This window comes from Phaseolus vulgaris, chromosome 6, assembly GCF_051622355.1.
Source record: "Phaseolus vulgaris cultivar YP4 chromosome 6, ASM5162235v1, whole genome shotgun sequence".
In the NCBI taxonomy this organism is placed as follows: domain Eukaryota; kingdom Viridiplantae; phylum Streptophyta; class Magnoliopsida; order Fabales; family Fabaceae; genus Phaseolus; species Phaseolus vulgaris.
In genome coordinates this window covers 30,481,060-30,494,307 of record NC_143503.1, presented here as the reverse complement: position 1 = coordinate 30,494,307, position 13,248 = coordinate 30,481,060, and the positions used below count along the sequence as shown (strand labels likewise).

General features: G+C 30.7%; 1 protein-coding gene across 10 annotated transcripts; it reads left to right on the top strand.

Annotated features, from left to right (window-relative positions):
- The first annotated feature begins 4,396 nt into the window (after positions 1–4,396).
- On the top strand, positions 4,397–12,518 carry CPNIFS (chloroplastic NIFS-like cysteine desulfurase). Of its 10 annotated transcripts, XM_068640031.2 has the most exons (12): positions 4,397–4,644; positions 4,733–4,786; positions 4,947–5,194; positions 6,402–6,535; positions 6,693–6,852; positions 7,140–7,326; positions 8,016–8,161; positions 8,234–8,306; positions 8,725–8,788; positions 9,578–9,677; positions 11,825–11,983; positions 12,140–12,518. In XM_068640031.2, exons 3-12 carry the CDS (start codon positions 4,973–4,975, stop codon positions 12,308–12,310), a joined length of 1,416 nt encoding a protein of 471 aa, XP_068496132.1. In that variant the 5' UTR covers positions 4,397–4,644; positions 4,733–4,786; positions 4,947–4,972; the 3' UTR covers positions 12,311–12,518. The 10 variants fall into 10 exon arrangements, 8 of the variants coding, with proteins under 8 accessions (XP_068496132.1, XP_068496137.1, XP_068496133.1 ...); XM_068640036.2 differs by lacking the exon at positions 4,733–4,786 and having other exon boundaries at positions 4,422–4,644; XR_016521419.1 differs by lacking the exon at positions 4,733–4,786 and having other exon boundaries at positions 4,425–4,644; positions 8,035–8,161.
- Positions 12,519–13,248: the final 730 nt, after the last annotated feature.

The window sequence follows — 13,248 nt, the reverse complement described above, 5'->3', positions numbered from 1 at the left end:
CCACCGCCGCCGATTTGTTCACCGTTGGATCTGGCTGAAACTTTGTCAGCAGGTGTTTACTGTGTGTAACTTCAATCTGACCGTTCGGATCTTGCAGAAGGTGTTTGAGCAGAGAGAAATTCATCTCACACTGCAGCAGCATTTTTCAGCGTTTCTTTTGAGAACGGGAATTTTCAGATTGCTGCTTCAGTTTCGTCCACCGTTGGATCGGGCTGAAATTTTGTCAGAAGGTTCATACCTCGTGGTTCTTCATTTTGACCGTTCGGATTGTTCAAAAGTCACTGGAACAGTGACATATATGCCGTGTACGGTAACTGCAGTTTGTGAATTTTTCAGGTTCCTTGTTCTCTGTTTTCATCTCTGTTGTATTGGTATTTGGCTGGTCATTGAGCACAATTTGTGCTGTGATTTGAGTCTCTTGTAACCATATTTTTTTTATCATAGTGGAACCTTGATTGACTGGCTTGTGCCCGTGGTTTTTACTTCTCACATTGAGAAGGTTTTCTACGTTAAAATTCTTGTGTCTTCTCGAAGTGTGCTTTGTGTTGCTGCCATTATTTGCTATTGCTCCTCACAGATTCTTGCAAGTTTGGAAAATTGTTATCCGTTGCGTATTGCTCTTGTTGAGATATTATTGTTATTGTATTGAATTTCCCATAAAAAATAACCTTCTATATATAAAAAATAAATAAAATAAACAATGACTTATTTTTTCTCTCTAAAATATCTTAAACTATGATGACTATTTAAACCTATCATATTATTATTGTACATGTTTTTTACCATGTTAAATTAGGGATTAGGTGAGTGAATTAAGATAGATATTTGTATTTTATGTGTTATCAATTTAAATTATTAATCTCACCTGAGTTTTATAATTATATGTTCTTTAATTATGTTACTAAGAGGTATTAGGTGTCTGTCATAGTTAAATTTTTAAAAAGTTCTTCATTATATTATTTTGAGATAGTAATATGTTATTTCTCTTTTTTATTATTATAATATTAAAAGTTACACTTGTTTTACTCATGTATTTATTTTCAAACTATTATATTAAGTAAAACATCGTCAAAATTTTCATTTGATTTCCTGTATGGTTGTTTGGATGTGATGGGAGTGAAAAAAAATTAGAGAGAAAAGAGTAACAAATTAAGTTATTTAGATACAGGAGAATGAGTGAAAAGTTTATAGATAATTTAGTTAGTATAATCACGGAAAAAATGTTTAATAAAATTATCTTGAATTTATTTTTGTTAAGTTTAATTTTTAAATAATTTAATTAAATACATTATATTTATACTAATGGGAATATAGTCGTGTATCCGCATTTTTTTATTTTTATAATTTATATATAATTATTTTTAATATTAAAATTGAATAAATGATATCATTATTTACACCCTTATATTGTTAGTATAAATTTATAGTTAATTGTTATAAAAAAATAAAAACATATATGAACCAGTAATAATAAAAAATAATAATATATTTTATTCAAATTGTTTCATAAATAAATTAACAATTATGCTGATTCAAATTATTTCGTAAATAAAATAAAAAACCGTTCTACTGATTCAAAAAGAAAAGCAACAAATAGAAAATTAAATTCAAAACTGTCTACAAAATAACCAAAAACAGTTACAAAATAATAAAAATAAGAATAGAATATAAATAAAATAAAATATTAATAAAATGTAACTGATTTTGAAAATAAACCAAATCCCTCCTCCACCTCTCTTTCAATTCATAATTGTTCTTCCACATCTCTTTCCATTCAAAACCACTCTTTCACTTCTCTTTCAATTCAAAACCCACTACGTATACCAAATATTGTAGAAAAAATAAAAAATGACACAATGACTATAATACAATAATAAAATTAAATATTAATATAAAAAAAATGAGGAAAAAATGAATAGCAGTTAGGAGGGAAATCCCTTTATATATATAGATATAGATTTAAACAACATACGTGTGTATATATATATATATATATATATATATATATATATATATATAATTTTTTTTTGGAGAAAACAGTTGCATTTTTTTATGAAAGTAATGTTAGAATTTAATGTTTCTGCACTACTCTATGTTATACATTAAAAAAATTAAAATTGTATCATAATCTAAATATATTACGATTTTGTAGTTATTTCATATACGTTTATGTTTACAAATGGAACCGTACATGTAATAATGAAACAACACATTATATTTTTCGAGTTTCACCAAAATTAATCAAATGCATCACATGCATAATTGATTATGTATGTTTTAAGGCATAATAGATTATGCATAATGCATAATCAACCATGTTTCTCTACAAAATACAAATATCTGTTTTATATAAATGTATGATCATATTATGCAATAACTTCGTGTTTTAATATATTTGTTGTGCAAAATTTTTTCACATCTCATTAACTACCAATGGACCTCACTTTTCACTGGCATAATCAATTGTCCATTAAGAAGTAATTGATTATCAAATCTTAATTAGTCTTGATCTAATTTGTCTCATTAATGGTCTAAAAATGAAGTTCTCAACAATTATTTTTTCCATGCATGTGAAATATACATACATGAATTTAAACTTACAACCACAAGCAAGTAACAACCTAAATCCAACCAAACTTACCCTCTTATCTTCATGTCTCAAGGGATAAATTTTCCTCCTCCCTTTCCTCTTTCTTTCTCTACCTTTTTAGCCAAAATCACAAATTTAAACGTAAATAGTGTTTCACTTTCTCCTATATCTTTTTAGCGTAAATAGTATATCACTTGATCCAAACTCAAAATTACTATTTGTTTTCTTCCATGTCAAAATTTCAAAAGTTTATACATTATAAATTTCCGTATAGTTCATCATTCAAAAGTGTCATATTTTTATCCATTTGATGAATGATTATAAACAAATGTTAAAACTAACAATGGTTAAATAAAGGAAAAAGTGATATGGACAAAAATAACAAATTAGTTTTTTTTTGTATATATTTTAATTACTAATATTAAGATTACTTTTTTTAAAAAAAAATTCCTATACAACAAACAAATTTTGATATTTTAGATAAATTTACGAAATTTAAAGTATTATTTTTCATTGTAGAATCAATTTTAGTTCTAGAGGTTTTATCTCAAAGTTTTACATGGAGAACACTATTAGTCTCAAAACCTTACTAAGTTGTCATCTATTTTTTCTTCACACATGGTTTCATTGGCAATTTATATGTACTACTAATTTTTAAAGGAACACAATCTCATAGAACTCAACATTGTTAGTTTCTACTTTAATATATGTTCAATTGTGTCACTTTTTTTAAGAATAAGAAACTTACAAACAACATTATGTTTACATAACCTAAAAACGTGCAATAAAAAATTTAGAATATATTTTTATTTTTTTCATATTTCAGACAAAGTAACATCTCCACACTTTAAATTTGTACAAGGAGTCTAGTTTATTTTCGACTTTATATATATTGACACTATAGTTGAATGTAATAAGAGCAATAAAATTTCAAATATATTTAATAAAAAAATTAGATGACCAATATTATCGTACCATCTCACTTATAAAAAAATAAAAAATAATATTATAGAAAATGAATAAATAATATTCACACAAGCAAACAAGCAAATAAACACGTGTACAGGGAAACCAGGGAAACCGACATGAAAAATTAATATTAATGTATAAACATTTAGAATAAAAATGAACTAAATAACTTTACATTCAAAAATATCATAAAAAATTTGAATTAAAATATTTTTCTCTCCTCACACATATCCTTCTTCAAAACAACCCCTGCAGAGACAAATATTAATGTTATATTTGAATTAGGTGACAAAAAAGTGAGGAAGAGAAAAAAAACAGTGAAAAAATGAATAAAAAGTAAAATTATTTATATTTATAGAAAAAATTAGAAAAAAATAAAATTTAGTTATTATTAATAATTTTTTTTATTTAATATTTTAATTAATATTATTATTATAATACAAGACGTAATTATTAATGAAATATTTACAATAGAATCATATAAAATGTAAACATATAGGACTATAATCAATAATATAATGTAAACATATAATCAATAAATATTATTGTGTAGATCCATCAGAATAGTTTCTTATTCTTCTTATTATTATACTTTATAGATGTAAATTATATATTATTCTTATAGATATTACGGAATACACGAAAGTTTTTGTGTACAATTACATTTTAAAAGTTTATAAAAAATATAATTTAAGTTATCATTAAATATTATAAAAAATTTAAAATTGTCTCCTCAATTTATTTAGAGACATTAAATAAAAACTAAATGACATGGTTACATGAAATTTAATAATTTTTGTTTGTATTATATGTCTCGAGGAAATACTGTATTTACCTATAATTTTGTAAAAAAAATTAGTCAACTAAACAAGAAATCCCAATTCCATAATCTCTCTCTCTCTCTCTCTCTCTCTCTCTCTATATATATATATATATATTTATTTTTTATTTTTTATTTTTATTTATCTTTCTATCTATCTATTCATTCAGAATCTATATCTCTCGGACAGTGGCAAAATTTTCAGAAACAGCAGCCATCCATATTCCAAAGAGCTTCTGCAAGGGCTTTCAACCCTCTGTAACAGGTTCACTATAATATATAGTTCGTATCCTTTTCGATTTATTTTTTATTTTTATGTAATTAATCAACGTTCTTGTGATTTTTCACTGTAGGCTAAAACCTTGTGCATGATATATAATCCTTGTTCTTTTATAATTTCATAAATGGTTTGTATTTGCCAAGTTTATGATTCGTTCGTGGATACCTATTCGTGAACTTTGGACTTTCGGTTGAATTGAATTTCCAGTGCAGTTACTTGTTTGATAATTGTGATTATATAACCGTTTTCCTTATGTAAATCTTTTTCTATAAATTACCATGTTACAGATTTTGTTGTTGTTGTGAAGTTGGCAATGGAAGTTTTGCTGCCAAAACTTCCTTCTTTCAAATTTTCAAGTCCCAGTCATTGCTGCTCGATCACTATTAGGAGCTCATCGTTTGTAAGATTTGGGTTCCGTCGCGTATCGTCTCTCTCTGTTTTTGCATCAACTGTCAACGAAGCTGTAGCTGAACCAGCTGTTGGCTCCCCATCTCTGGGGCACTCCACCCGCCCCCACTTTCCTATACTTCACCAGGTGCCTGTTTTTTGCTTGTTATCCTCAATTTTGTTTTCCTTAGTGTAGATGTGAATGTGTAGAAGTGTCGGGTTAATTAGGGTTTGAATTTTCAATTTGATTATTGCGTTACAAATTTAATTCTTGACGGATGGACTAGCTTAGACCCTCTTAAACATAACAAGAATATGTGCTGTAGAGATAGAAATCTTGACAGTTGAGTATCAAACACTTATGGCATATTTAGATTCTCATTTGAGATCTGTGTCTGGTGGAACTGCAAAAGCAACAAAGAGTTGCTTCGATTGGATGCCTCAGAAGTCAAAGGTTTCTAATTCATCTCCCCATATCTTTGCTGATGTCTCAAGAAGTATTCTAGAGTGCAAGTCTAACTGTTTCATCTGTGCCTTGGTGTTTTCTGAGCAATATGTTGGCTTATTGGACAAAGTCTATTACTTTTTGCCTAGTCAAAGTGAAGTTGAAATATCTAGTCTTGTCATAATCTTAAATCACTCACAGTAAAATTGTTTACCTTGTTTTCTCTTTGCAAATTAGCTCGCAAATTTGTTAATTGTATACTTGACATTCATATGTTTTTTGTGGTACTTATTCTTAGAAAGTGCACTTTAAGTTTAATTTAACCTCACAAAATTAGCTTGCAAGATGAGTTTTGCAATGCTTATATATTATAATTTGGTAATCGATGTAAAATCTCTAACACATCCTGTCACGCAGATGACTTACATCTTGAGTGTGAGATTGAATATTTGTGGCTGGTCGATAGTAGCCCAATAGTGGATAACATGATAGACTTAACAAATCTTACTAGGGTAGGCCTTGATATCATCTTATTGTGTGTTATTGTATATCAACAATTGGAAGTTTTAACATTCAAGAGGTTAGATTTTGCTGTTAGGTTTTGCTTATACTTGTTGCTTCAGTTATATACATGTGGCTTAAAAGGATTGCCTTTACTGATTGCCACCTCAACATACTATGTGGGATGATCTTGAAGAATGAAAACTAAAACTTTCAGTGATACCTTTCAAGGCCTCACAAATCTCGATCCTTTTCCAAACTAATGTAATTGAAGCAACATGTATAAGCAGCACCTATAAACAAAACCTAAACTCTTGAACATTAAAATTTTCACTTATATACTATATCTAGACAATGTGAGATCTCCAATACATATTATGAAGTTATGATAGTTTATCTAACTCCACAGGAAGTAAATGGTTCAAAACTTGTTTACTTAGACAATGCAGCAACTTCTCAGAAGCCCACTGCTGTATTGAAAGCATTGCAAAACTATTATGAAGGCTACAATTCAAATGTGCATCGGGGCATACATTTCTTGAGGTACTTATTGTGTAATATTTGGTACACATGTGCAATTTGAGGACACTTTATTTTAAATTCTTTCTTGCTTTATCGGGAGGTCAATGCACACTCAATTTATATACAGTATTATTCAAATAACCTATTGCTTTATTGTATATAATTTTTATGGATGTAGTGCAAAGGCCACAGATGAGTATGAATCAGCTAGAAGGAAAGTTGCATCTTTTATAAATGCTTCTGATTCTAGAGAGATTGTATTCACAAAAAATGCTTCTGAAGGTGTCAATCTTGTTGCTTATTCTTGGGGATTGTCAAATTTAAAACCAGAAGACGAGGTATTTCATTGTAGATTCATATTTTTAAAACTCACTTATTTGTTCAACTAATTCTATAATCATTTTTTGCATTTTCTTAAATCTTGGAGAGTATCAAGGTTTATTTAAATTTGTCAAAAATATTTTTTTTGAAGTAGAAATTTTAATTGCTGGGTTAGACATTTGGGCTTCTTTGTAATCACTTAATATTGTCTTTCATAATTAGCATACACATAATGATTTTGGTTCATACTGCCATTGTCTGCAACTTGTGTACTTGTAAAACCTTTAGTTTTATACTATTACAGATCATACTTACAGTTGCTGAGCATCACAGTGCGATTGTTCCTTGGCAACTAATAGCTAAAAAAGTAGGGGCTGTTTTGAAATTTGTGGATTTAAACCAAGATGGAATTCCAGATATAGACAAAATGAAAGAAATGTTCTCAAGGAAGACCAAAATAGTTGTTGTCCATCATGTTTCAAATGTGCTTGGTATGTTTCTAACCATGATGGTTCATGTTGATAATTCCAATTTACTTAATGATACCTTGAATTTATGCTGTTGAAGATCAGGTGCCTCAAGGGTTAATTTTGTATTTTTTCAACATTGATGCTCATTGGTTCACTAGCTGTTTTCTAAAATCCCTCACTGTTTCACAAGAATGTCACTAGGTTTCAAAGGCATAATACTGGAACATTGAAAATTTGATTGCCTTGAATTTATACAGATCTGTGAGATAACATGATCAGAATCAGCACCTATCATAACATTATGCTAAATGTTCTCTTGAATTTGGGATGGGTCCAACTAAACCCTAAAAACTAGTTTAGGAGGTGAAGATTATCCAAACTTTTATAATCTCTACTTTGGTATTATTAATGTGAGATCACAACACCCCCTTGCACACCCAGGATTGGATAAGTGTGGAGATTGTAGGATCTTCTCATATTGTATTGAGAAAGCCATAGGGTGAACATCGTGGGTTGGGTAAAGTTTTAGACAGTTGAGGGTGACCCTGATACTATTTTGAAGTTGGGTTGTGTCTAACATAATCCCAAAAATTAACTCATGAAGTGAGGAACCTAAGCCTTTTGTGTTGTAAGATTTACTTTGATCACATATAGAATGTGTAGCTGAAATGAGTGAGATTTCATATATCTTGTACTCTGCTTTTATGTAGCTTCTGTGCTTCCTATTAGAGATATTGCACAATGGGCACATGATGTTGGAGCAAAAGTTCTTGTAGATGCTTGTCAGAGTGTTCCACACATGATGGTTGATGTCCAGAGCCTTAATGTTGATTTTCTTGTTGCTTCTTCTCACAAGGTAGGATTGTTTACATATTTTTGCACTGTAACTATTACGAAATAGTAACAAGTTATCAAACACGTGTTTCAGATGTGTGGGCCTACGGGAATTGGATTCTTATTTGGTAAAATAGACCTCTTGTCTTCCATGCCTCCATTTTTAGGTAAGTTATTAGGTCTGGTTACTTATATCTTCCCATAAAATAAGAACAACCTACTAAAATGCAATATAATAAAATAGGGTTGTTGGTTTGAGAAGACATTTTGTTTTCATTTTTAATTATGAAAATGTCACCTTGTTTTCACTTGGTTGTCTTTTTTAAAATATTTGTATAAGAAACAATGAGAACATTTTTTTTTCTTTTTTGTTTTCAGTTTTTCCTATTCAATCTTTTGAGAATAGAAAACAAAGTAAAAACAATATTTTTTTTTGTAATTAAAAGTGAAAGCAGAAAATAAAAATAGACAACCTTTTCTCATACTAAACAGACCCTAACAGTTCCTGTTTGGTTTGGCTCCATGATAATGAGATTGACTTTTGAAGTAATGTATTGCTGTTAATCTCTACCTTTAATTGATTAGGTGGTGGTGAAATGATTTCTGATGTATATCTTGATCATTCAACTTATGCTGAACCTCCATCCAGGTTTGTGAACTTGCTTTTGGTTCGACCAAGGCTCGGCTTATCTTAGTAGACAATCTACATTGGCTTGGGTAGAGATCATAAGTTTGATTCCCAATATACTAAGAGAATATAAGAGCATTAGTGGCTGTACTAATTTTTATCATTGCTTTTCCTATATTCTTTAAAGTTTACTTGCTACTACATTCCATCACTACAAGATTTATACCTAGGCTATTCTATCGACTAGCAAGTTTGCTTGAAATTATCATATATCTTAATATCTCTATGTATGCTTGGAGTGTCATGCAATACATTAGTAAAGGTAAGAGGTGATATATGTGGGATTAAAATTTGAAAATTGGAAACGGATACACAGAGATTACTTCAGAAGAAATTTTAAGTTAAGACTGATATTCTCCTCTGTGCTTTGTGTGATTCTATTCTTCTTCTCTATTGCTTAGTTAGTTTTTTTCACTTTCTTATTGTAATTTTCCTGCACTTGATGCAAGACTATTATAATTTGGTTTTGATAATTGATGTTTTCAAACTCATAAAATTCTGTGACCTGGAAAATGATTGCATCAACCATTTAAGTGATTGTTATTAATAATAGTTAAGGGATAGAAACGGTTTTTGCTACATGGGAGTCATACTGTGATGATTTCTTTATCCGGCTTAAGAATAGCCAATAGTAATATCTGGCCTCGTGCCTAGCTGTTTTCCTCCACCCTGCAATGATAGTTTCTCTACTATTGTTGCATACCAATAGTTATATGTATCTTATTATTTGAGGCATTTTTACTGTCCTAGATTTGAGGCTGGAACACCTGCTATTGGGGAAGCAATTGGTTTAGGAGCAGCAATTGATTACTTATCTGGGATTGGTATGCAAACTATACATGATTACGAGGTGAGTTGAGATTCAATCTTATAACAAACACTGTTATTTATTCAATGATGCATAACTTCTGGAGTTTAATTTTTATATTCTCTCGGTGTAAAACTCTTTGACACCATATCCAATCTTGTGTTGATGCTTGACACCTCATTTAATGAGTTTGTGATATGGCAACAGAAGTATAGCTCCATTTTATTTATTTCAAAGCTTAATCTCTTCTACTACTGATATGGATGACAAATCCAGAAGAGAAAAAATGAAAAAAAAATGCACTTAGAAAAAAAGAAACACTGCAGAAAGGATCTGCCCCTCCCTTCCACTCCTTTCCTCACCACTATTTATCTCTCTCCTTACATCATGGAAGAAACCTTGTATCTTATTTAGAATAAATAGAGCTAGACCGACCTTGATTACAAGGATAAAAACATTGCAAAATTTTAAGGGTCTGCTTCTCCTAATTCCCAAATGCACCAGTTATCTCACAAACTAAATGACCTGTCTCTCCCCCTATCTTGTTAACATGCCTTATTCAAACTATCTAACCTACCATCATCATCTTCAAGGTAAAACCAACCACTGCCCTCATGTTAATGCTTTGGATATGCAAGACAGGACCCATTTTCTTCTCTATCTTAGCAACCATACTTGCTTCATGGTTGAGTGGCCTTGTGATTCTGGTGATGGAATCTAGTTTGTTGTAGGGCATGTCCTTGAATGATGATGCATCCTCCTCAATGGAAGAGTTTAAGTTGTAGGTTCCGCTGGTGGTGGCTTAGCCTTCATGCATAAATGCCCGAGCTCCTCAATAGACAATCCATGATTATGACCTACTTGTGTGTTGGGTCAAATATGGGTCTAGTGGTTGTGATGGTGGTTACATGGTTGGAATCCTTGAAATTCGAGTGTCCAACCCTTACTATTTCTCACATCTTCCTCAACCATAATGAAGCTAAGGTTTTTCTTGTTTTTAATCACATCTTTTGCTGAATGACCACTCTTGTTCTTTGTTTCTTTTTCTTCCTCACCATTGATGCCCTCTCTACTACCTTGTTTTTAATTTTTATCACTAAATTTGTTAGTAGTTCTAATGCACCAAGGTTTGTTTCTTCTCCCCCGTGTTGGTTCTTGCTTTCCACCCTTGTATCTACATTCTCACATTTGTTGCTTGGCTCCCATGGTTATTGTTCCTCATTCCAAACCCAATCCAGTTGATCAAGATCATACTACAAATAATACATAATATTATATATACATTTGAAACTCAAATTAAGCAATAAAGTCAATCATAAATACTTTTATAGCTTGAGTGTGTATCTAAATAGTATGTATTGTTTAAAGGCTTAAATAAGTTTTAAGTCCCCAATAAATTTGAGTTTTTCAACTATTTACCCAATAAAATATTTCATTCTTTGAGTACCCATTATATTTCTATTTTTTTCTAAGATCCTTGCTGTTTGATCCCTCCGGTTACATGCTGACATGACTGTTATGCCTTGTTAACATCGCACGTATTCTCTAAGTTGGACTTTTTTAGATACCATTTTAAATTAAGAAAAGGCACTGACTAGTGTGGGTAGGCTGTCAAGTTTCCCACCGTGAACTATATCTTTTTCACCATTGATGTATTCTTTTTTCAATCAATGGTCAGGATATTTTTCTTTTTTTACCCTATTTTTTTCCCCTTCATTTCCCAATTCATCCTTTTCTCCTAGATTTTCATTTCTTGTCATCCTCATTTTTTACTTCTTCAAATACCCATTTTCTCCATTATTGTAATTTTCATTATTTGATGCCTCACTTTTGTTAGCATCATATTCAAAGCAATGCTGCCTTAGTCATGCTATCCTTCAATATCATCAAAACAATCAAAATCACAAACTAAATTACTAATTTTCAACCTGGTATATCACTGAATTATTTGTAGTATGGTTGGGATCACCTAATACACAGCTAACCTAACTTATTTTACTTGGAGCTAAAAGTTTCTTCAGTTTATTGCATGATTTCAACAAGTGATACTGATAGAAACTACTGGCAAACATGTCAGTTATAGGTCAACGTTATTTTTTGCTCATGTATAAAATTTGTAATGTTTTTCATTAGTGAGATAAATTATACTGTTATTCTGTGAACAATTACTAAACATAAAATTTCCATAGGTGGAGTTAAGTAGATATCTGTACGAAAGGCTTGTATCAGTTCCAAATATTCGCATCTATGGGCCAGCGCCTTCAGAAAAAGTCCAACGAGCTGCTCTTTGTTCTTTCAATGTTGAGAATTTGCATCCCACTGATCTTGCAACATTTCTGGACCAACAGGTAGGAGTATAAATGACTATCCCCAGATATGTGCATTATTTTGGTTTTGAGAAAGTTTATTCTATATAAATCAATTGTGATAAAGCCTGAATTTGTGGAAGAAGTTTTGTAGCTGTTAAAGTTGTTAGGTAATTAATTGAGAGTGTATAATTTCAGCATGGAGTGGCTATCAGATCAGGTCACCATTGTGCCCAACCCCTCCATCGCTCCTTAGGAGTCAGCTCAAGTGCACGCGTTAGTCTATATTTCTACAACACAAAGGAAGATGTGGACTACTTTATCCATGCCCTCAACGACACAGTCAGCTTTTTCAATTCATTCAAGTAACCAGAATGTATTATAATGTATATTAAATTTTGTTTATACGCCAATGAGTGGGTTGTCTTAGTTGGTAGGAAAGCTGTGTCAATGAAATGTTCTTGAATTTCATTCCCACTATTGATATCACTGGTAGGAACTAGGCATCCATTAATTGCAGTATTTAAACCTATCTACCTCTTACTTTTATATACATTTAAATAATTTCCCCTCTTCATGTTGGAAGGTGAATGTTTTATCCACTTTTACTTTTGATGGAACCATATGATGTATAGTGCTCATTTCTTTTAAATTTAATCATAACAGTGGAATCAATTCTAAACCATTGAACATAGTTTGGAAGGATCCATGCTTAAATTAGTCTTAATAAAAGATTTTTTTTATTAGTATGTATGCATAATTGAAGCAAATATCAAAGCCTGGTAATGCGGAGGCAATTCGTAACATTCTGACAATTCTAAATGAAAAACTAAACTTTGATCTGTGGAGTGCGACATTCTAAGGCCATAAATTTCTTGGTGTTTTGAGTGTCAACAAGGGTATTGCTCTGTTGATACTGTATGGTGTTGTTCCCTGGCTCAAATATAATTATTGCTTCCTATTATACTCAAATTTAGAATAAATTTGAGGTTGATGGTTGCTGGTATCAAGCGATGTGGTGTCCATTTCTGCTTGATGTTGGATTTCAAGTTAAAGTAGTAGTCACAAAAGTGTTATTTGAAGGATGTAAGGCAAGATTAGCAGCAACTAAGAAGAGTTTTCTGCTTTAATGTGCCAATGCTGAACTGAGGAGTTTGGTGTTCACAATCTGCATAAACTTGAATTTTGTTGTATAATGGAGTGATAAATGTTGCACTATAACCTAATTGCTATAAAATATGTATAGAGAAGTTCAATACTATATCCTAATCTCTATAAAATATGGTAATGAGAAGTTTGATGCAATT